This window comes from Anas platyrhynchos, chromosome 14, assembly GCF_047663525.1.
Source record: "Anas platyrhynchos isolate ZD024472 breed Pekin duck chromosome 14, IASCAAS_PekinDuck_T2T, whole genome shotgun sequence".
NCBI classification, from domain to species: Eukaryota; Metazoa; Chordata; class Aves; order Anseriformes; family Anatidae; genus Anas; species Anas platyrhynchos.
The window spans coordinates 16,096,270-16,121,752 of NC_092600.1; the positions used below are offsets into that span (position 1 = coordinate 16,096,270).

General features: G+C 43.8%; 1 protein-coding gene across 3 annotated transcripts in view; it reads right to left on the reverse strand.

Moving 5' to 3' along the window:
- Window positions 1-25,483, reverse strand: part of WWC1 (WW and C2 domain containing 1) — a 72,057-nt gene that overhangs the window by 23,976 nt on the left and 22,598 nt on the right. For all 3 annotated transcript variants that reach the window (XR_005269313.2, XM_027468387.3, XM_027468388.3), the window contains exons 2-9: window positions 18,097-18,206; window positions 11,382-11,585; window positions 10,024-10,100; window positions 9,030-9,109; window positions 8,005-8,134; window positions 7,286-7,432; window positions 6,162-6,235; window positions 746-988 (exon numbers count right to left, since the gene is read on the reverse strand). Coding sequence is in view for 2 of the 3 variants with exons in the window: in XM_027468387.3 (XP_027324188.3) it covers window positions 746-988; window positions 6,162-6,235; window positions 7,286-7,432; window positions 8,005-8,134; window positions 9,030-9,109; window positions 10,024-10,100; window positions 11,382-11,585; window positions 18,097-18,206 (1,065 nt within the window). In the remaining variant the exon portion in view is untranslated. The remainder of the gene's footprint in view (window positions 1-745; window positions 989-6,161; window positions 6,236-7,285; window positions 7,433-8,004; window positions 8,135-9,029; window positions 9,110-10,023; window positions 10,101-11,381; window positions 11,586-18,096; window positions 18,207-25,483) is intronic.

The window sequence follows — 25,483 nt, forward strand, 5'->3', positions numbered from 1 at the left end:
GAGACTTCTGAGACACCTAGAATTTTTCCAGTATGATAAAACCATGAAAAATCCACATAGGAAACATGTAGTTTGGATACTGAGCACGTAGAATAAAGGAATACAGAGACACAGAAAACAAATGCAACACACTTATCCCATATAAATTGAAGAGCCTCCAGCTAAAAGTAGCATTGCCATAGCCACCAACATTAACACACACAGATTGTAAAGCAGCAGCAGACAATGCCCAATACAGTATTCAACCTCAGTGTATGTTCCCAGGAGACCTCCTACTGCAACAAGCAAAATTAGGGAGAATAGTTGCATTTCTTTCGGCTAGTTCAGATTTACAGGATAGTCCACGCAACACCCACAGGCCTGTCAAATATCAGTTCCTACAGGAGTCACATACAAGGATGCTTAGAACAAACAACATTTTTTTTTTTAATTTAAAATTCCATCTGTTAACATTTACCAAGCTCCAGACTGCAAAGCAACCATAGAAGCTGCTGTGAGGAGCTGACTGAATAGAGGAACAGCATAGTAACCTGAGCTATTTTGAGCATTTCTTATTTTCACACAGGATCCATTTGCCCCAACAACCCTTCCCCTCCTGGGGCTTTCTGACTGCAGTCAGTTTCTTTTGAGAGATGGTTACAGAACCAGCCTCACAGAAGTCAGAGTGCACTGCTATTAGCGTTCAGGCAAGAGATGCTGCTGCTTACCCAATAATGAAAGCTCAGTCCTACACCCAGTAACCTACCTCTCAGTTAGTGCTTTGCTTTGAGTGTCTCTAGCAGCTTGAAGGTCTTCCTCTAAGCGTCTTCTCTCTGTCTCCAATCTCTCCACCTCTCCTCGAGTCCATTTCCTGGGGCTAATAAATCGCATTTCTTTCAAGAGCTCCTCCTTCTCATTAATTAATATTAGACGATCCCGCTCAGAATCCAGCACTCCAGGCCAGGCCTCACTGTCAAGCTTAGCCAGTTGTATTTTCAGGTTTGCTATTCTGCAGCAAGAAGGAAAAAAAGGCAAGCAGTTATTTCACGAGGAGTGTCCTAGCTACTACTCAACACACACATGAAGATGTACCATGACCAACCACACCTTCCACAGCCCTGAAGAAGAATCTTCAGCTCAAGGACAACTAATCTCACCCTTTATGTCATCTTTATGAGGGCACAGTCAAGCATGGCACTGCCAGGAGGCTGACATGAAAAAATGGGATTTTAACTCAGGTTTGCTGCCAATGGAAAGCCAAGTCCCTAGTTAACCTGCAGTTTCTAGCAGTCAAGGAATAGCGAAACAGAAATGCTGGATCTAAAAAAAAAATCTGTCAGACACACTAAAGAGATGTTTCATATGCCTTAATGACCTCATACTACTTATTGTGGAGAGTATCACGTGGTATGTATCTGATCTTTAATCAGGTTTATGGAAGAGAATTTTACACTCCCTGCACAGAATTCAGATAAGCTGAGAAAGACCACTGGTTACTCAAAAAATCAGAAACTAATTCTGTCTTTACAATGAGGAAGTTCACCACATGCATGCTACTACTAGAAGAATCCAACCATAGGCTGAGCTTTCTGGCCGTATTAAAGAGTTAGGCTACTTCTGGCACAGCAGGGACCTGAGGACATGAGAAGGTAGAGGGATTACAATCCTACCTAAATCCAGAGTCACTTGTTTGCATGAATGTCAAGTCTATGGTGATTTGAGGTATCATCCCAGACTGCACTTTAAAGGCAGCATCACTAATCCTTCAGCACCATACCACCTTATCTCAAGCACGAAGATTATGAAGAAGTCAACAGCAATACAGACTTAGCACTTCACAAGAGCTCTGACAGACAGAAGAGGATAACACAGCTTGTGGCTATGAAGGAGGCTGCTCACACCACCTATCTGCCCATTTCCTATTTCCCAAGTGTTGGAGCTGCTGTGTCAGCTCCAAAAATGATCTGCTTCACACTACAACATAGAGAGGCGAGCCAAAAACCTGTGGTGGGTCACAGTACAGAAGTGAGGGCAGAAATGTCAGTCAGCCCAGGGGAAGCAGTCTCCTTCGTAATAATCATTGACCTACAACTCTTCATGACCTGCAGGGATAATTACTGGAGTTCAGTGAGAAACAGTAAAAATAGAGCTGAGTAAGAGTTGCGACTGACTTGCATTTCTGGAACTTGCACATTTAGAAGTGGGGAACATAGAATGGAGAAGGCTGAGTGGGCTGGGGAGGAGAAATTATGAAAGCTTAGAATTCAAACAATGAGAAAGGCAAGGTGTGTTGTAGGAAATAATTCACCTGACTGAATGCCAGACAGCTGAGGCATGCACGCCCCTTCATGTGATCAACTACTCATCTCATTCAGGTTTTAGTAAACACATGAGAAAACAAAGTAATTTGCTGTCTGTGAAATCAAAGCCCAGCGGTCACCCCCCCTTTTAAAAAGGGTTTTGGGGATCTGATGGAGTTACCAGAGTTCAGTTGTGCACAATGAAGAGTCGTGGCTACTAATCTGGATTCTTCCAGAACCTGGTTTATGCCACAGAAGTGCAAAGGACGGTGTCCATTACCCAACCAACCCATCGTGAAGTGACTACAGAAATAAAATGCAGATCTGAGTAGCAGCAGCCACACAACTGCTGAATGGCCTCGAAGAATAAATCTTTGTCTTCCAAGCTCCACATGCCAAGAATAACTGAAGCCCCAAGAGAGCCTGGGAAACAGAGGTGCAACATGAGGCTTACACACACCGACTGGCCTCCTCCATCACAGGACACAGACTAGATCACCTGTTTGAAGTCAAGCCTCATTTCTTCTGTAAACCGATTCCTCACAGCAGGTTGCTTACTTTAATTCTAGTTCCATAATTGTTAGATATTCAACTCAACTATTTTTAGGTTTTCTTCTGAGCTATTTTGTTTCTGAGTGCCTGATCAAGTGCAACACTGTGCTCCAACAAAGAATTAACAATGGCATTAATTCAAAATCCAAGAATTCCTCTGTGTATTTTGAAGGGCTATGAGTTTAAGAGGATTGGTTGGCATTAATCTGATCACTTCTGGCATACATTTGCATGGATATGGCTTTTCCAACGGAATTTTTTTCTCTATGTATTTCCAAGTCTAATAGCTTTTTTTAAAGCAACTCCAGCTTTTGCCTTGCTCTGGAAGTGATCATTATTTTTCCCCTTTTCAGTTAAAAGTAGGTTTACGTATTCTGTTTCTCCCAGTCCAATGAAACGATATCACTACAACAGAAATGGTTTGCAGACTGACACGTGGCTGAAAAATCCACCCTTCAGCATTCACCAACTGAGTTTAAGCCACATCACTGAAGTGCCATGCTAGGTTTGCATTGCAAAAACCATCAGCAATACTGGGCTCAAGTCACACAGACCCTTCCTGAATGACTACTAGCTTGCAAGACCAAACAAAAATTGGAACAGGAAGCTTACGTTTTATTTAACTGTATTTTTAACTAGAAAAGGTAATTATATGACTTACTGTCTTCCCCCCCCCAGCTGGAAAAGCTGTTATTTTTTGTGATATAGGCCAACTTGTAAAAATGTTTAGTCTTTTTGGAGCTAATGCAAAGTACATGCACCTCCAGAGAAGCGTACTTCAATATCTACCTCCACAACCAGTCACCAGTGGGTGATACTAACAGATCAGCCTGTTTGTCAGAAAAATCAAAAAGGAAGGTGTTCTCTAACAATTTACCAAATACCCACCATTGTTCAACAGCTGCTAAGTGGCACTAAAATATTCCAGCTCAGAAGATTCTGAAGCCTACCTTTACAAGCCCAGAGTTATCCAGTCATACAAAATCCCAGCTGAAAGATCAGCTGCTGAAGGAAGTAAAGCAGAGCATGGAGCACAGCTGCTACACAACTGAGTTACTACTTTGTCTGAAGTTGTACAGCACAGTTAGTTGCACCAGACAACATTCATGTTTCAGGCTCTGCTGCAGTAGTGCTCTCCTTGTAGAGACGCAGCAGTGCTATCTCTTTTTTACAAGATACCTATCATCAGTTTCCAAACCAATTAACCTAAAATTTGTCACTGCAGTCATCCTCTTTTGGTATAGATTTGACATGAAAGAACTCTGCTCTAGGGCTCCTATTGTTTCACTGAGACACAAAACAAAAGGACTTACTGTTAGATGAGGGAACACATGAAACTGTCCCCTATTTCTGACCTGAAAAAGTTCCGCAAGATATTTACCTACACTGGTGGCTTTAGTCTGGCCCACAACAGTAATGTAACTGTGTCTGCTACTGTCCACTTTCAAAATCATCATTCTTTGTAAAACTAGTAGTCTTTGTAAAAATGTATTTTACATTCCTTGTAAATCTACCTGACAGGAAATCACCTTGATTTCGAAGTCTCGAGTTTTACCTTTCCTGACAACACTGAGCTAATAGGACAGATGCATCCCTACCATTTGACTCTATAATATGTGCATGAGCAAAGTACTCACTTACCTATTGTTCTTGGAGCATTTTAATATCCTACTGTGGGGACAGAAAACACTTCTAACACACAACACCAGGAGGAATTTTCACAGCAACATAAGGTTCCTTGTGAGTCACCAAATCCATAGCATTGTTCCAGCTTAAGTCCAGTTAATGTATTTGTTTCTGCAGCTCCTACTGAAGGCTATGCCAAAACCACAGCTCTCTGATAGCTGGAGATCTTTTCATTTCATTATCAATTATTCATGCCCATTCAGATCCACCTTTTCTCAATGTTTTTTAAACTATGAGAAAATCCATAAATTATTTAAGACTGACATGAGGTATCAAATCTTAACTGCAAGACTGTGTTGTATGCATTTCATCACTTCAAATGAAGTATTAGCCTGCCTTTATAAAGTTCTGTCTCTCTCTCTTTTTTTTTTAAGAGTATATATTTTCTCTTCAGGTTTATCTTTATTCGCTTGCCCCTTGGAAAAGATACTGGCTAAAGTAAGAGTGCTTCATCTCAAACTGAAAATGTAAAGTCAGGGTAAATTAAATTGCAGCCCTGAGCAAAACTTAACAGAACAATTTTAACACTGAAACATTAACCACTGCATCTAAGGGATTAACAACAAATATACTTTTTAAGAAAAAAAAATCTAAGTATTGCTGTAGCTATTAATCTTGGATTGCCAAGACAGTTCTGATAAACTTTCTCTACCTAGAAATGTGCAAGCTCCTGTCAAAAGTAGCTGGGCACACACATTCTTTGTGTGTAGCTGTGACAGTTGCCACAGATGCTGATAAAAATTCATGCCACAGAAAAACATGGCCTGCTGACCATACCAGTATACTCAAATGAGAACACTGAGTAACCGCAGCCTGAAGCCTTATTTCCAACCAGAGACAATCCTTCCTTCCTTGCATGCATTCCAGGTACAGGTTGTACCATACATCTCAAGTTTGCTTTTCTGGAATAGGCAAGTCCCTTTAGAATAGTTAAAAACAAAATCACCACCACTGATGGCCACACCTCTGAACAAGGACTAGGGCCACCAAAGTACACGGAAAGAACATTGCTTCATGGTTTTTCATTTAACTGTAGTATCAATCCATACAAATATAGGGACCTCCTCAACAAGTGAGTTAGCGATTATCTATTAAAAATACATCTCCCAATCTAATTTAAGCAAAAGTTCTCTAAATAGATGTGATTTTTTTAAAGAATGTATTCTTCATTCATCTCATATCAGAGGGCAAATGTAAAAGCTTACACTCTTACAGGTAAGCAGACAGGCACTAAAACTGCAGCCTTTTGACCGTGTCTCAGTATGCTAGGTGTTAACGCAATATACATTTCTCCTTATCTGACTTGAAGCCATGCAAACATTTACTGCATTTAGAGTAAGGTAAGGACATGCCTTTCGGTACAGTCTTCTTATTTGGAATGGGGAAGCATTGGCAACAGCCAGGAAAAGCACTTATGTTCCTGAAGGTGTGGCTAGATTGAGTTCTTGATGTGTTAGTCACTCCTTAGCAATTTCTAGGATGGTTATTTATTTCTTAGATGATAACGTTGGCCCAGAAAGCTTGTTGCCTCACTACCTCAGAAATTAGCATGTTCATGTAGCAGTAGCTCTGGATTTCAATCTGAGTTACATCTTCAGAATAAGCTGTATGACAGCCAAAAGGTAAAACAGACCAAAGAATTACCTTCTTTTTGCTTCTTCATATCGAAGGCGTAATCTCACTTTCTCAGCCAACTGGTTATTGCTGCTGGTAATAAACTGAGACAAAATATGAAGTCAGCAACTTAGTAACTGCTCCTATTTTGACATTCCTTCATGAAACTGATGGTGTTACAAGTTACACTTGCTCTTGACAAACTACATTACCTAGTTAAACCAGTCACATAATGGGAAGTATTTCCCTTGATTAATTTTTTCATGATTGTTTCAAATGCTTAAAAATTCACAGGATTCAGAAACTCTTTGGCCACGCTCACCACACAGGAGAACCTACCACATATACGTCAGGCTTTTATTTTCATGCAAAACAGGTAGTTTTGCAATATTTCTTAACTGCTGATTGCAATCATGTTTTGGTTTGCGTTACATCTTGCTTTGGCTGTCAAGTCTTAAGGACAAGGGACATCCTATCAAGGCCAAACCTGCAGATCTTTAATCACATTTATGGCCCTGACTGCAAATGGCCAGGTACACTTAAGTAAAGGTTCAAAGGAGAGGCTTCTGTGATGTCCTGAGAGGCACGCGAGGTACCCACAGCACTGCTCAGTTCCTTGCTGAGGCTGGTACAAGCCTGGCAATTATGATTTTGCTGCACAAGTGGGACTAAGGACTTACGGAGCACCACACATGTTTAATTGCATCAAAATATCCGCACATATGCTATCATTCTCACTCCTTAACATTCACAAGCCGAAAGCAAAATGCACTCTTAAGGGAAGAGGCCTCATTAGAGCTCAGCCCATATGTAGCTGCTGATTGTTTCTGGTCTAGTAGCACAACAGCTTTATAAAGAGCTATGGGAATATTCATGGCTCAAGAAGCTACACCTACATGCAAAGTGAAACTTCCTTTCTTTTTGTTCCCACCTGGGTCGCTCTGATAGACACAGAGCATGGGGTAACAGCAGGCTGATTTCAGAGATGCATTAACTTTTGCATTAAACAAAAATGAAGGTCACCCAAGTTTAAAACAGGAGATGGTATCGTTTCATAGATACTTGCCCACGCCTGAAACCTTGTAAGAAGGCAGTGCTGTTCTAGTTTCAGAGGAATGTTTCCAGATGCAATTGGTTTCCCACACTTTACTTACGTTTCCTGTAACATCTGTCTGGGAGCTGACATCCAGGTACTGCCTTGGTAAGGAAGGGCTGGAGCTTTCCAAGGACACGCTGCTGGCCCACAGGTCTGACTGTGATCCTCTGTCATTCACGAAGCTGTCTTTTAACCTGGCTAAACTCTGAAACCACAAAAATTCATCATATGAGCTCACTTTCACACAAAATACCTCGGCAGCTACGCAGCTGTAGCCAAAAGGACATGATTAAGGTCCAGCCGTTCCACGTGTGCCCTCAGAGCCTGCCAATGTGAGGGCAGGCAAGGCTGGTCTGTGCCTCCCGCAGCACGAAGCAGCCCGCCTGTCTGAGCACACAAGGCATGAGCACACTCTCGTGCCCACACACAGACAGGCTCTCTGCTGGAGCCTGAAGGAGGAGGCACGCCAAATGGGCCATTTTTTTCACAGCTTCTGCAGATTTGCTATTTGACAGCAGAACAGACAGTCACACTGGTTCATTCTTGACCATTAAACCAAGAGACATATGTCCATCTCTAACCAAGTGCTTACTGCTGCTCGTTATGATATTTTCTAATTATTTCCAAAACTGATGAATAAACAGGCTACAGTTCAACCACAATATGGAACTACTTTAGTAAAAAATAAATCACAACTGAAAAATGAAATACTTAAATTACTTCTCAAGTTCAACTTTATATGAATAGAGACAAAATACTATAGTCACGCTTCAATACCTGAATGAGGTCTTGCTTTTCTTTCTCCCCTGATGTGATGGCCTTCTTGAGAGCTTTCATTTCACTTAAAATGGCTTGTGCCTCGTCAAGTTTGTAGCCACCTTGAGTATCAGACATTTTCATGTCAATTCTGTATGGAAATTAAAAAAAAGCATACAGTAAACAAACTCTTTATGTAATGCAACTAATCATATCATCCTAGGTGCACACATCTTGACATTCATTGATAAGAAATCACACTAAGTATAATAAAGAAAAGCAGTGATGACTGGGGTTCTTTGTTCTCTCTGTTAGAAGAATATTAAACTTAGAAACTCTGATTTTAGCCGTACAATTGTTTTGACACCTTGGGAAGGGAGAAGATGAAAGGTAGAGAAAGTGTTTAGACAGACTGATGCTAATTACCTTGTTTCTAACCCAGAGATCATCAAGTTAGCCGCGTATGTCTTGTTAGTTTAAGTAAGGATTTTGAAAACCTGGCAGATCTCTCACACATGAACGTATCTGCACGCACAACCTAATTAGAAGCCACCTCATCCTTCCTTCTTCTCAAATGACTACTTACTGAAGTTCTCACAAAAAATTGGTAGGATATTTATCAGTGACATTACTGAAAACATGCCAGTTGCATATCCATACAAACGCTTAGTACCCAACATTTTTTCTCCCCTTCCACCCTACTTTTTTCCTCAGTGGCCTAAAACAAGGACTCTTATAATTAAGGCACTGGGTATATTGTGTCATCGGTATTGGGCAATACTGAGCAAAACAGAATACCATTTAAATGATAGAACTTGGTTCAAAATCTTTTCGCCATGAAGTCAGTTCTGATGTAGCCAATTGTGTACAGGCAAACATTTGAGCAAACTAACCCCCGTGGCTTTGACTTGCACATGCCCAAAGATCTCAGCAGCAATGTATTTCAGCTTAATGCTCTTTAGGCAGCCATTGATAAATGTAGAGGGGGTAGCATTACAAGCCAGAGATGTTCTGCACTGACAATAAAATCTTCAGAACAGACTTACTTCTTCAGTGTCTGAAATCCGTGCTCTTTGTACTGGAGTTCTTGCTTCATGTGAGCTACCTCTCTCTTGAGTTTATTGACCTGTAGGAAGGTGTTACATTTTTGGAGCAATATTTTACATGAGTATTTAGGTACAGAACTACCCATTCAATTCAGAACTTACTCAGTGTAGACAGTACTCTCTAGACAAAGTTTCCAAATATTCACTCCATCTCAACAGCAGCTACCAGCCCTGACTGCATCTTCATCAGCACATTATCAATGGCTAGAAATTTATCTAGTACTCTGTCACATGGTTTAATCAGGGGCTCAAGGGAAGTTCCAACCTCATAAGCAGGAAAGATGAGAAAAATTCAAAGGACAGCGATGAAAGCACATGCTGCTTTTACTCACTGACGTTTAAAATCCTTCCAGTCATTAAAAAATGTTAGGTATGAGGACTGGAGTTAGACCGCAGTGATACAAGCCATCCTCCAACATACCAAATTAAACAGCCCCACTGCACGAGTAACACAGCAGGATGATGATACATATTGTAAATCCACTGACCCTACAGCTCGCTGCTTTATATTCCTCTGCAGAGGCCAGGCTGACCTACTTTACTTCAGTCCTTTCTTCTTCCCAAAGTGAGCTCTGCATGAGAGCGCACACTGCCGCTGCTAGCAGCGTGCACTGAGCTCACGACAAAACAGCTGCCAGTCTCTGGAGAGAGCTCGCAGCTCCCTGGTGCTGCAGTGCACCAGGGAGCCAGCACACAGTTAAATATCCCACTGTGGAGCGAAACATACTATCAGCATTCAAGAGTCTAAGGACTATTAGGAAAACAATTGTTTCAAACTAAGACCATAGCATTTGAGAGTTCTATTTTATCTCGCAAATAAAGATTGGCAACATTAACTCTTGACTGCTTTGACATCTCTTAAATATTTATCATGAAGCTTGGAAAATATCTGAGGACTGCTTGCCACAAGTAAAAGTCCAGTCATACTTCTTACCCTTGACTTTGTAGTAGCAATCTCTGCTTTGAGAATCTCCGGGTCATACTTGGAGCTTGACGATGAGCCAGACAGCACTAGAACAAAACAAACACTGCATTTAGCGGCTTTACCACCCACCCCATCTCCTCTACCAGCCCCCCCAGGAATGAAGGCCTGCCATCACTCCCTCCACACATGGCTGCCATGGGCTTTTTACCCATTTGCCAGGATCTCTTCTCACTCCTACATCTCCAAAAGCATTTAGCACAACTGAAGGAAAAACACTGCATAAAGGTTTACTTTATTTTTTAGACATGGTTATTGTGTAAACAGTCCACTGAACGTTTAGAAACAAAGCAAAGAATAAGAAACTAAAAAGCATGATGCAAGCCTTCTCACAGCCTTGAGGACATGACCGATCATCCGATGTGTCACATCGTATTCAATCAATGTCCCATTAACAGCAGAACTCTTTTCTCAGCAGCAGTTAAAACTCTTATGCTTCAGAAGGTACAGAAGCTCCCCAACGTGCAATATTGTTAGAGGTAGCTGTAGGCAAGGGAGTTGTTTTGATCCTTGCAGCCATCAGTTTATGCCCTATAAAACACGGGAAAATATTTCTCTTTCTGTTTGGTTGTTTTTTTTTCTTTTTTTAACGAATAGACAGCATCACACCAATGCAATTTGCATTCATAACATATTGTTTTATTATACCTGTACTTAACTAGAGCACTGCTTACTTGCTTCAGAGATTAGGGATGGGACCCTGTTCAAATTTTTAAGAACCCTTTGATGACAGAACTATTAAATACTTCTTGATGTCGGAAACAGAATGAGCCACTTGAGTTCACTACTACCAGATAAAACCCAGAAAGAGTAAAAAGACAGCTATGCAGGCGCGTCAGCCCTTTGATGTTGCTGTCAAGAACAAAGTTTACATTTTTAAGGATTATATAAAAAAAACTTCTGGAAGACTTGCAGGAAATACATTCTCCTCTGGACATCTTCACTGGCAAGAGGTCTGGGAATGCTGCTTAGGATTAACCTTCTTGCCTTGTTTCTGTACTTTGGACAGGTGAATCCAGGAACACAACACAGAACCTCCCCTTGCCTCCCCCAAACATTTCTTGAAGCCCATGCTGAAAATCTGCACACCGACTCCAGCGACCGAGAAAAATAGTAATAATGCTCATAACAGCTAACCTTTAGAAAATAGGCGTTAAACAATGACTGCTCATTTTGCCTCAAAAGTAAATGAAATGTGCAGAGTATTTGACGTGGCATTACATACCCCGGTGCTCTGTCAGAGGACCAGCTTCAAGCGTTTTACTGTCCTAGAGGGATCATGACTGAGAAAGTCACTTCATAATACTCACAGCTGGTCTGAGAGCCCAGTTTGTGCTCCCACACATCATGAAGCTGCCGATATTCTTGCTGGGCCAATTCAAGCCTCTGCTGTTTCACTTGATAGATCTCCTTCTGTGCAGCAATTGCCTCTTGGGCTAGGACAAGATAGTCTTTCAGCATATGTTCCTGCTCCCGTCGCCATTGCACACGAGGATCTTCTATCTGTGTAGTTTCTTAAAGAGAAAACAAAAGGAGGAAAGATCAATAAAATGCAGGCTTGTATCACTGCCTGGAGAAGCTCCACCATTTATGATAATATTTTGAATTTGCCCTGTGCCCCTTCTCCCATTAACAAGTGGAATAAGGACACGTCCCTTTTTTTTTCCTGCCTCCTTAGGAAGTTATCATTGATCTGCAACGAACTCCACCAAGCTCTGATATTCTGACTCGTTCGAGAGAATACGTGCCCAAATCAATGTACAGCTCTCCAGTTTCTCTGATGCTGAAGCCAATGTGGTTCTGCCTCTTAAAACATCCCCATAAGCGTATGCACACATAAGCGCTGGAAAAGTGACACCGAGTGTCAGGCTTATCTTTATTGTACCTGGTTTATAACATTTCTAATAAAATAGCTCTGCTATTTCACTGATAAAACAACTTTCAGAAAACTTCATTGCCACATGACTGCATTCAAAAATATGAAAGCAATTACAACTCTGCCTGTCCTCTTTGGCTGCAAAGCATCTGTTATTAGCAAGGGGAAGAAAATTAACTCATTCAGAGTCCATAGGTAAATACAAAGAATTGCTCAATCACAGAACGCATCTGTGAAAGTGCCTTCAATTGCATTATATAAACAGCATCTCTGGAGGGGAGTAAACATTTCCCTCGCTGAAAGAAAACTCAGCAGTAAATCACTGCAGAATACAGGAGGCGGAGTTAAAGGAAAATATTTTTTGGTAACGTAGGCAACGCAGTCATGAGCAGCTACATCACCTTCAGCTCCGTTACCCCAACACAACCGATACGTGGCTTTGGGGATTGCTAATCAAGGAAAAGCCATAGGGGTACAAACATGCAGATGGTCCTAATGCTAATTATGCAGATTTGTATTTGTCTATTTTGTGATGAAGTGTCCAAAATACTTTTCTCTTTCACGGTTATTTCATGTTCTTGCTTGGAACAGGTTCCAACATTCAGTTGACTAAGTGCTCTGAACTGTCCCAACTACCATGCCTGAATAAGCACGCCTAGTCACCACATCATGAATAATTACTAAAAGGAGCTGCTTGAAACTATCAGTAGGAATCTAATCTGCATATCTTAAGAGCCTCTTTAAATATTTAGGAAGAGCTGCCATGGAGGAAGGTAAGAGCAGCTCTCTGAGTCAGGAATAAGACGAACACTGCAACATGCAGCATCTGGGAAAGAGCACTAACAATCCTAGGAGCCAAAGTCAAAATAAATAATTTTACCCACGGGATGGACACTCAGCCACATTTTCACAAGCTGCCCGTGCTCATGCTGAGGAGAAAATTAACAGGAGACTCCAGCAATAACTTGTTTCAACAGTATCTCAAGACCCAAAAGAACACCAGGCACTTGAACTTGCACAGCACACCCGAACAAAGCTGCACAAGTAAGATGATGAGAGAAAAAACTTTTGAGAGACTAACAGTGTAGCTCGCAGCACTGCTTCCGCAGCAGGTTTTTGTAGATCCTGCTAGCAGAAACAGGAGTTCAGCTGCTGTGAATACTGAAGTTAACCCTGAAAAACTGTCCCAAAATAACTGGAAGGGCAGAAACAGCCACTTGTGTCAGTTGTAGGAGTTGGTGCACTCCCAAGACAAACACTGTGGTCTTGCTTACAGGGAGCAAAGGAAAACTCAGCAAGACAGAGCAGCACATCAACTCCAGGTCTGAAAATCCCAGGCTCCCATCTCTATTTTTGCCCCCTAAATCCCATTTTTCAGATAACCACTATCTACATCCAAGGCACGCAACTCTTTACTCCACAGTTGAGCCAGAGAGGGAATTCTGCTGCGAATTCCCCAGAGAGATGCTCCTGATACCTGTAGCTTCTTCAAGCTCCCATTTTTTCCCATCAACTAGCAGCCCATTTGTACTGTGACTGCAAGAAAGGCAGTGGAGGCTGTTACAGGGACATCTCTCTGTTATAAACCACCAGGAGGAAGACTATAAAAAGTCTGCTTCATCATCCTGAACACCTCTGTTACAGGAGCTGAGACACAGCCCAGGTAACATTAAACCAATGCAAGAGAAAACCTTAAACAGCTTTTTGAAAAATCAGTAACACAAACACACCCAGAACAACTGAGTGAAGTTTTTTAAGCCAGCAGCTTCTACGTTTTTAAACATACAACCAAATACTCGTGCGGAAAAAACACAAGTTTTAATAATTCAGTATTGTAATATAATATAATCCTAGTAATTCAGTATTGTGTGTGTCAACAGCAAATCCAAGGAGATGTTTATTCTCAAAGACCTGCCCCAATTAAAACCGTCTTACCTCCGTTCCCCCCAGAGTGTGTTTCTTCGTCTCTCAGAGATCCAGCAGCTTACCTGGCATTTAATTCAGGCTATGGCGCAGCTTATCTGATACAAGCACGCACAGCACAGAGCAATAAATGCTGTACCGTTCATCCACCACAGCTCCTTGCATCAACGCTACAAAACCAGGGCCGAGGGAGTTCTTCACCCCTGAGCAAACGTGCCGCACACTGACCCACAGACCACAAGCTGAGTGTGTCTGAGGAGATGGCGAGGGGAATAAGTCGTCACCTTCTGTGGTAAGGGAAGCCCACACTAAGATCTAAAGTACTTTCACAGACTGTCAGGCGTTTTTCGCCCTTGCTATTTGGGAATTCATTCTTCTGGGTCCCCCTTGACTCTTGGCAATTGGTAGAGTAAGGAGGGATGGAATGGTGTTTCCCAAAAAAAAGGGCAAGCAGGCGATCAGGCCCAGTCAGCATGGGTTTATGGAAGGCAGGTCCTGCTTGACGAACCTGATCTCCTTCTACGACAAAGTGACGCGCTGGGTGGACGAAGGAAAGGCTGTGGATGTGGTCTACCTTGACTTCAGCAAGGCTTTTGACACCGTCTCCCACAGCATTCTCCTCAAGAAACTGGCTGCTTGTGGCTTGGACTGGCGCACGCTTCGTTGGGTTAGAAACTGGCTGGATAGCCGGGCCCAAAGAGTTGTGGTAAATGGAGCCAAGTCCAGTTGGAGGCCAGTCACTAGTGGCGTCCCCCAGGGCTCGGTGCTGGGGCCGGTCCTCTTTAACATCTTCATCAATGATCTGGATGACGGCACTGAGTGCACCCTCAGTAAGTTTGCAGATGACACCAAGCTAGGTGCGTGTGTCGATCTGCTCGAGGGTAGGAAGGCTCTGCAGGAGGATCTGGATAGGCTGCACCGATGGGCTGAGGTCAACTGTATGAAATTCAACAAGGCCAAGTGCCGGGTCCTGCACCTGGGGCACAATAACCCCAAGCAGAGCTACAGGCTGGGAGAGGAATGGTTGGAGAGCTGCCAGGCAGAGAAGGACCTGGGAGTGATGGTGGACAGTCGGCTGAATATGAGCCAGCAGTGTGCTCAGGTGGCCAAGAAGGCCAACGGCATCCTGGCTTGTATCAGAAACACTGTGACCAGCAGGGCTAGGGAGGTGATCGTCCCCCTGTACTCGGCTCTGGTGAGGCCGCACCTCGAGTACTGTGTTCAGTTTTGGGCCCCTCGCTACAAGAAGGACATCGAGGTGCTTGAGCGGGTCCAAAGAAGGGCGACGAAGCTGGTGAGGGGCCTGGAGAACAAGTCCTATGAGGAGCGGCTGAAGGAGCTGGGCTTGTTCAGCCTAGAGAAGAGGAGGCTCAGGGGTGACCTTATTGCTCTGTATAAGTACATTAAAGGAGGCTGTAGAGAGGTGGGGGTTGGCCTGTTCTCCCATGTGCCTGGTGACAGGACGAGGGGGAATGGGCTAAAGTTACGCCAGGGGAGTTTTAGGTTAGATGTTAGGAAGAATTTCTTTACTGAAAGGGTTGTTAGGCACTGGAACGGGCTGCCCAGGGAGGTGGTGGAGTCACCATCCCTGGAAGTCTTCAAAAGACGTTTAGATGTAGAGCTTAGGGATATGGTTTAGTGGGGACTGTTAGTGTTAGGTTAGAGGTTGGACTCGATGATCTTGAGGTCTCTTCCAACCTAGAAATTCTGTGATTCTGTGATTAAATCTCCTGTTCGGCTCTACCTGCAGATCATGTATATCTCTTAGAGGAGGGCACTGGCAGCCCACCGTTCCCACCACCACACTCCTGTGTGCAGTGAGGGGGGGGGGCACCTCAAAAACCTCTAGTTCAAGGGAAAACACTGCCCCAAACACACACACCACCTTACAAAGCAAACGCTTGGCAGCAGCCAGCTCACAGACAGGATGGAATCAGTTATACCCTGAAACTACTTAAAGGGGAACAAAGCATTCACCTCTTCCTTCTTAGTAATCACTAACTGCATCCCCTTTGCAGCATCAGGCTTTGCTTTTCAAACATGCAATCATAATCTAGGAAAATGTTGGCCAAGGGCTCTCAACTTGCCCACAGCTACTAAGAAATGCAAAATACATTCTTAAGTCAGATGCAAGGGCTACGGGTTATTATATCATTTGTTGTTCTGTACTTTTTTTTTTTTTTTAATGCTGAGCTTGTCATTAATCTTCATATCTGAAGAATGCAGCCTTACCATGCCTGCATCAGCACCTAGAAAGAAAATCACGGTTTCTTGGTGCAAATCACATTCCAAAGAGGTTCCACCAGAGTCTGAGACACTCAGGGCTACACATGAATGCTGTATTAGAAATATTCTCAGTACTTAATTCAATTCAATTTTATTTATTTTGCCTCAGAGAGAAGGTTAGAAGTATTCTCCATCTCACTTGTTTTTAAATGGCTCCTGGCCTTAGACTGAAATTTAGGTCTGTCATTTCTGATAACTAGGCTCAAATACTTCAAGTCTGCAGCAAGAACCAACGTGCCTCCATCCCTCCTGCTGACGGCTCCTTCCTGCACAGGGATCTGCAGAAGACCTTGGAGAGGAGGTGGGTTTGGACAGTCTCCAGAGAACACTTCACACGAACCACAAAGATGAGCCTCTCGATTAGCTGATGGTAAGTGGATATGGTTTGCTTTATCATGATTTGTGTTAGAGCTGGCTTAAGAAATAGCGTCATGATTTAGTTTCTCTTCTTTTTAACCCCTTAATTGAAATTCTAGCTGAAGTACTGTAGCCTCTGGCATCTTACAGAAGATAAGCCTGAAAAGCAACTGCTGTTAAGGAGGTGTCAGCACAGTTTGAAACAGCAACTGCACTCCCTTGAAGCCTGTGGTGCTTTTGAGTGGCATGGACCAGGGAAAACTGCCCTGTACCACACACATCTCAGGCCTAAAACCAGATCTTTATGCATTCACAGAGGGGTCAACTCAAATGCACAGTTAAGGTCTTATTTTGTTTGTCCCAACTAAGTGCTGAAACTTCTGCTAGCGGCAACACTCAAGAGGTCCAACAAGAATTTAAAAGTGTGTAAATACTACGGTATTGGGAAGACAATACCTAAATACAAATACTGGTGTCATCTGCAGATCTGCAGGCACAATCTTTATATTGTAGAGGGCAGTTAGTGCTTTTTGAGAATCTTTTTTTATTCTCCCATTTTAATACTCAGAAGTTGGGAAAGCTGGGAACATGCAATCTGAGGCCAGTTCAAATGTGGCCTCTCTGAAAGCAAGGGAAGCAATATGAAGATAGCTAAGACATATAGAGTTGACTTCCATAGCTACAGTTTAAAAATCTTGTAACTTGCTGAAAAAAATTGCTAAAGTTCTCAGTTGAAGTCACTAAAGCAGTTTTGTTTTTCATTTTTTAAATTGTCAAGGTATTTTTGTCCTTCAGAATTTCTTCCTCTTTGCATTAGCTACAAAAAGCTAGCTCTGAAAGGACCTGGACATGCGTCTGCTGTGAACTTCTGGACTGCAATCACTGTGGTTCTCTAGAGAACAAAAGTCACTGATTTATTTAGTTTATGCCTTGTTTTTCAGGGAATTTGCTCTAGCACAACTTATTTCCTAACAACATCTGTACTGACATATCCAGTTATGAATTTTCTTGCATATCATTCAAATGAGCTTGTAAAGCACAACACTTCTGTTCTATCAAGCAAATGCAGTAAGCAATGGCTTAGTTTGAGCATACAGCATAAAAATCCCACACATTTAACACTTTTCTTACTTTTTTCAGGATACCCCAAGCTTAATTTAGAGTTTCCTCTCTAGTAAAGAGAATGTGAACTCTTGCAGCTCAGGGAGCTCCATTAACCATGCAAGCAGTCATTCAGCTTATCCCTGCCAGGGAAATCAACACAAGACCTTTGTACTGTTTCTGATGGTCTTGCCACAAGGACAAATTCCAGGCTAAGAACAAACTCCAAATCACTGCTGCCTAGTCGGACTCTTCAGCAGAGCCAAATCTTAGAGAGGTGTGCCCACAGTATCAGCTTCAACATGACTGCAGACAAAAAGGTCTCATATCCCTGTTTGAGAGAGGGAATGAACTCCTGTGATGCAGGACAGGATTTGAACTGCACCTGCTCCAAGACATGCTGCTCAGCAATTTAGTGTTCAGTACATTTTAACATGGGTACAAAACAAGCACTCTGCAAAACACTCTAACATGTTACTTACTGGTGTTGTGGTCTATGTAATAAACTCCAACCTGAGGATCATAAGCTTCTTCCCATCCTAATGGCAATTCATCGCTAATGCAGTCTGCAAAGGTGAGTGGTTTAGTATACCTGAAATGCAAAATAATAAAGGATTAATAAAAGAACACTCCCGCATGTCCATTCCAAGTAACAGAGCAGAAAACAAGTAGCACAAGGGAGTCCCTATAAAACACTGAGAAACTTGGAAACTATGTTAAAGCTTTTGCTCTGATTGAATAATACCCTGCAAACTCTTCCCCTTCTTCAGCTACAGTTGCAGCAGGATGAATTCCTTGTGACAGAGCTCCCAAGCCTGGTGTAACTCAGCCAGTACTTGTTCAACAAAGGCACTTTAAGAACTTTGCCAGGAACAACCCTAGTCTCTCCACTGAAAGAACAAGACTGTTTGCAGGCAGATCCTGTATCAAAAATATGTAGACAACATGAGAAATGCAATTTGCATAGCATGAATAATTAAGGCGACACAATCAATAGCAAGTGATGAGGACTGTGGGACCACTTGTCATGCAGCCCCAGTCATCTGCAGGGCAATACGTTCCGTTTCATTAACGGCAAACTAGACTGGTTTCTCAGCACCATAAAAACGTGCAATCCACTCAGTCCAAACGAGGAAGTATTTTCATGGAATTGCTCTGATGAGTTTTTCTAGTAGAGACCACGTCCAGCAACACTCTGAAGGCTTGTGTGGCTACAAAGCCAGCTCCTTGAGCGCGTCCTGCAGCTGCCACTTACCGAGGCCATGCTCCTCTCCTCCCCGGGACTCTCAGCAGCTCACCAGGTTCAGCCTGCCCCAACCGACCGTGTTACTGCTGGGAGGCACAAGGAGGAATGAAGCTGGCAGAGATCTCAGAGCACCCAGCTGCCAAAAGATGCCACAGGCCCACGCAGCCACGCACAAGCCCAGTGCATGACACGCGGTGCCCCTGGCATTAGGGCCAGGGCTTGGTGCTGGGGCCAGTAGCCAGGCTGGCCGGAGGGGCCCTCTGAGCAGCAAGTGGTGGGCACAGAGCCCCCCAGCACCTCTACCTGTTACGCTGCACGTACTACAAGCCATGCTGCCAGAAAGCAGCCACGGAGCTGCCTGCGAGCAGCATAAGAGGGCTGAAAGAGCAAGTTTCCAACCCACAGTAAGACACCAAACAGGTCTGCAGAAATCCTTTGGATCCAAAGATAACTCAGCAGGGCTGAGAGCTCGATAAAATGTCTTATGAAGTTTTGGGCACACCTTATCTGGAGGCACTGAGCTGGGAGACCCACACGGGTATCTTACAAGATACTCGCAGCAGGCTCAATATGAAGTCAATGTTTAGAAAGCCTAAGGGATTCCCCCAGCTGTAACCCAGAAAGAGGGAGGTGGGAGCAAGCCAGTAATCTCTAAATTTACCTGCTATTGCACTCCTCTTTAAACCCATTGCCTTTGCCATCTAAAGCACTAACTGAATCTCTCGAGCTGTAAATTTACAGCTCTGCAGCACACACAACAGATTCAGAACTTCCCAGCACACAACTGCTTAAGAAAAAAAAAGTTCCTTTATCAATGAATTTGCACTGAAAGGTTTATTATTTTTACCCTTTTTAATCTAGACTGTACCAACAAGATGTTTGTACAGAAAACAGAGATTACTCAAGAAATAAAGCAGAATCTCAGTATTATTGATTGCCAGCCCTTATCTTTGGGGGGTTTGCTATCCCCAGTCTCTGCCTGAAGATCAAGCTATGTGCTGCTCTGAGCTGACCAAGTCAAAGATGCACAGGGATAAAAATGCAAAGCAAGGTCAGATGTGAGCAAGGATCCCAGGAGATAACAGAAGAAAGTGCTGTGGCAAAACATGTTGGCAATTTCCATTTGAACATTAAGGTTACCGCTTTCACCTCTCTGAAAACGCATCGCTTTTATTTAACCTCAGCAGTTCAAGCAGAAGCACCACAGGTGCTGGCAGGGGAAGCAGCAGCTCTGAGCCCTGGGGGACCTGCACCCAGGCAGCTAAGGGCACACCGGGACACCGAGGCCGGAGACAGGGAGTGCCTGCAGGGAGCGATCCGAGCAGCTCTCGGCAGTAATCAAATCAACACAACTGCACCAAGCTCACTGGTGAAGGCATGCTGCAGGTATAAAACATACCTTGGTAGCTCAATTCGTACCACGTGCCGAGCAGAACTCTGCTCAAGAATCAGGCCTAGGATTACAGTCAAACTCCCAGCCCCCTGCCCCAGAGCCAGAATCTGGGACTGCTTTAATCAGGGAGCAGCACCACAATGCCAACTTAAGAGCTCCCAAGTTCAATACTGAGCCCACAAAGTTTCAGCCTGGCTTTTGCCCAGACCGCTTTTCCTAGAGGCGGCTGAATTGCTTCGAGGCATGCCCAGGAGCTGCCAGGCTCAGCAGGGAGCCGGGCCCAAGCAGCGTCGGGATCTTTTCCTACCGAACACAGTGCGTGAACTCCAGCCGCTCAGTTCTGTCAGCTGGCGTTTTGGAGAAGGGCAGAAAGGTAGGAGCAGTGTGACAGAAGTCAACTCATTTCTGCTGGGAGGCTTGCCAGCCGTTCCTAGGGCTCAGAAACAGAGCACCACCTTTAAGGCTGAGGCATTCAGAACATCTTTAAGGAGCACCCACCACCAAGCACCCCTGATTTCTGCTGTCCTCCCCAGCTGACTGCGAGCCTGCAGCTATCCCATTTGTACGGACAAAGTACTCATTAAAGGAGAAACCTGTCATTCAACCAGCAAACAGAAAAGTAATTAGTTTTCAGAATTAACGAAGTAATTCCATTTATTACAGACAACATATGTCATGTAGCTATTTCCCCAAATAACTGCAGCTTCATAACCAAAGCACTCTTCTGAACTCCTTTCCCTTGCTGCTGCAGGAAACTGGCACAAATCAGAGGCAGTGCTACAGTGACAGATTAAAGACATGCAATATGTTGTGTAGCCAGAATAATGAATAAACCATAACAAGAAAAAGGAGACATTACCCTCCCTTTTTCAAGATAGAGTGACTTATGCTTTTGTTATGAAGATGGAAATAAAATGATTTTCTAGAAGGGGTCCGAAAATCAAGCATCTCCCTGAGCACATTCACGACGTAGCACAACAGATTAAAGGAGTAAGAGGTAAAGGATTTTTTCACAGCAAGTCACGATTCAGTTAGTGCATCACTTCTGTGTAACACCACGGAGTTTCTGCATTTGGGAAGTTAAAGCCAGGACACATCTGCAGAATTCCTTCTTTTGAAAGATCTCATTTGCAATTCACAAAGCTTCCTTGCAGCCTTGGAAAAGTCTCATCAACTCAGCCTGATCATGTTATCCTTTAATTGGCCTTCACTGCACCAAGACTCAAAGCTGCAACTGCCTGGAAGAAGGGGCTCCTCTCGCCCACTGTGCGTGCACTCTAAGGAAAGGAGCCCACTAGGCCATTTACGCACCCCTTACCCTCCTCGGACAAGGAATCCTCCAGATGCATTCATCCAAGCTTTGAAGAGAAATCAGCACACCTGGATGTCCAGAAAATCCGGACTGGGTATGACTTCTGTCTGCAAAGAGTGGACCAAGTGCGTGGGGGGGGGGGGCGAACAAGTTGGTAGGTAGATCGATATTTATGAAAGCCCAGCTACTGTAGGTAAGAGATGACGCTCTTGTAGGCACATGAAACTGCCTGCATCTTCCAGCCATACTAGGCATGCCCTGACAGCCTTTAGAGCAGAAGTTTGACCAGAACTACCACTGAAACGATTCAGGAGCTTTAATGCTGGAAAAGTAAATGGTGTGTGGAATTCCTTTAGGAGAAACCAGCTTGAGTTAGAGCAGATTCACAAATCCTAGCCTCACTCTGGCTTCAAGCTCATGAAAATGTAACCCAGCCATTCCTCTCGCACACTAACTCCTCTGTGTCTTATGTTTTAGGAAAACGTAGTGTCCTGAAACACAGCACATCAACTTGGCCTTACCACACCTCATGTTAACTTCTCTTGGTTTTCAATATGTTATTTTTCCATGCGATTTCGTTCAAAAAATTCAGATTTACTTGAGGCAAGTGTAATCAATCATTAAGATCCCTGGAAACCAGGTACCCTTAGCAACCATCACCCAGCGAGCCAAGGGCACAGCTTCAGAATGAATCCTGATAACAGAGCTAGGAGATAACAGCCTCACGTGGCACGCTGACCCGAGGAGTATCTTCAGGCCTTGAGGCAGAGGCAGGAGAGGGAAAGCCATAGTCCATGCCCGCACCCAGCACCCCATAAAAGCACCGAGACGCCTCCAGCTCTGTGAAACATCTGGCCCAAATAGCTCAACTATTTCTACATCAAATGCTTTTCAAATCCTTCTTCCACAGCAGCAGACAGTTTCCTAGCTCTAATTTAATAAGTCATGCCATTTTTAATGAGAGGTTTCTATATTTCTTATGGTTTTTGATCCATCACCTTCAGCTTCTTGCACGGATCAAACTGGAAGCCAACGTTATCACGCACAAACACTATTAAATCAAAACTTGCTCGTCTCAGATTCAGAAAGCCTTTCTATAGTCTTTAACTCTACTGTTGTCAATCAGAAAACCTCATTATGCAGGAAACTGAAGGCAAATAATTCTTGTATGACAAGTTTTTGATTGGCAGGTTTGTTAAACACGGCCGTAACATCACAAAGGCTTCTGACTGAAGCTGTAAACGGGTGAACTGTGCCGCTTACATATTTGAACTTAATACTACTACCAAGGTAACAAATCCATTCTGAATTTCTTAGAAAAATAATGTTATGTTATGTTAGTTTTAATTAGTGGATTTCGCTGCCAACTGGTGGCCTAAAGCAATCTAACAGAAACACACAGCTTTCCAGATAGGCTCATGGCTGTGTCTACAGACGTGTATGTATGTGTGTGTGTATATATATATATATATATATCCTATATACACACATATACGTGCTTAGGTCACAAAGATGTTGAGCATTCACCAAACACCAATGGACTGGCAAGTTTCTGTGCATTACTTAAACCCACTTAATCCCCGTATTTGCAGGGCTCCTCACACCACCACGACAAAGCGAAGCCATGCAAACAGTGGAGCCTTATTTTCATCAGGTCAGTGCAGATCACATGGCCTTATAGAAAAACCCTTCATCACTCTGCACAGGTGGAACCACAAACGAGGGGATTTCCACAGCTCACTGCAGAAGGGGCAAGGGCAACACCTGGATGGTGCAGGTGCTGCGGGTCCTGTGCCACAGCCACAGCACCAGGGGCTCCACCACCCCCGCCATGTTTCTCCTTCCTCCTGCACCCACACGGCGACTGCAAGGCCCACGGGTTTCATGGGCAACAAGTCAAGCAAGAGAAGAAAATCACAGGTTCTGGCAGGTGTCTCTGCTCATAGTGTTTCTCTCAGGGAATCACAGAGTTTCTGAGCCCAGCATTTTGGAGGAGCAGCTCGCAGTTGGGCTGTCAGTGCTTCGCACTGCGCCAAGCTCTGCACGCAGCATTTCGGTGTGTCAGCAGGGCAGAAGGGGCCAAAAGCACCTCAAGGCTCCAGCACGGATGCCAGGGCAGCTGAGGGAGACCCTCACAGGCCTGACACGCCTGGGCTCTGAGGAACCTGCCGAGGGGGAAACGCTGCTGTAACCCAGGAGGCTGCCGCTGCCAGGAGCCTGGCCACAGTGACATACAGGCGCCTTTGTTTTTAATGAGGTCATCCCATCCTCAAGACAGACGATTATTTTTAAACTCCAGCATAAAAAAAAAAATAGTCACATTTCAGACAAGTTTTCTAGGACTAGAGCAGCCTACTCCTCAAGAGCTTTTAAAAATAGACTCCCACACGTTTATTACTCAACTCCGCGATCCAGCCCCAAGCGCACCGGGCGATCTGTCACTATAGTAACTTTGTTCCCTCGGAGCATCTTTTCTCACTGCAGACAATTACCTGTGGAGGGCCGGGGTGCGGTACCCACAACAGTGCTGAGGCCTCGGCAGCTGCAATGTTGGAGAAGGGGAGTCCTCCCTGCCCAGGGGAGCGGGAAGGAGCAACGCAGAGCCACCACGAGCTCCCAGGAATTACAAGTGGAAGTGTGCTCGCAGTAAAACCAGAGTCACCTGAGAAGAGCGTCCTATTATAAAGTTGTTGCTCTAAACCAAACAAATTTGCTCAAGCCACAACCTAAATACCAACAATAACACAACACACACAAGAAGTTACGAACCAGACAACACAACACCTCACGCAACTCAGACTGCCGAGCTCTGTTCTTCTCAGCAGTGGTTTCCTTTGTTGCCATGGTTATCGAGCATCTTCTCAGCCTCACAAAAATTTTTCCTCCTCTGGCCCCAGAGGCTCCACATATGAGGCCATCTCTGGGAGAAGCAGGCCCCAAAGCCATCCTTCAAATCTTCTTTTCCAAACTGTCACCACTTCAAGTGGTTTATTGACAACCCAGGAACTCACTGATGGTATCTTCCTCTTTACACCAAGACATGAGAATAACCCAAGCAGCTCATTAAGGTTTATCTTGAACTGTATGTTGTGTGTCAGTTTTGACCCTCTACTTCTCTTTTGGACAAGCAGCTAACTTCCAAATTCTTCTTTCTCTGCAGAACTTAAGCACACACCGCCAAGGTAGATGCTAACAAAAAATTTAGGACTTAGCAAGGACTCTAGGAATCAGGCAATAGCCTGTGCTTCAAGCACTTGAAATACAAATACGCTTATGCATTTAATAGCAATAATAGATTTACATTACTCAAACAGATTCATGGAAGCATCGAGCTGTACAGTACACAATTTAACACCCCACCAGCCACAATAAGCTATCTAGTATGTATCAGCCTGCTGTTGAGCATCTGCTTTCTTGTTCTACCCACTTTTGAAAAAGGCTTGCATGTTTACAAGCTCTGCTCTGCACACAGTGACAGCCTATTTGCCCAGGCATTTCTTTTCTGTACAGATCATTTACCTTTGGAAGCAAAGAACTACTAAGTTATTTGCGCAGAGAAGACTATCAAAAACCACTTACAGATTTTAGATCATTCCTGGAGATTAGCAAACTGGCTCTGCTAGCAGGAGAGAGGCAGGAGGTCAGTCATACCCTCTTAATCACTCAAATGCAAAATTCCTGAGATAGTTCAAGGTTAAAAGTCAGGAAATGGGAGTTAAGGCTTCTCACAACATTAATTTGCCTGCCAGCCTGTATATCCTGCATGCTTTCCAGAACTGATTAAGCAGAAAAAGATATAAAAGAGTAAGGTACAACTTGAGAACAGTGCAGCACTACCGAACTAAAAGCATGCAAGAGTTGGAATTTAACCATGCAAGTCATTCAAATGCCTCTGGCTTTAAGCAGCTGAAGCCTTTT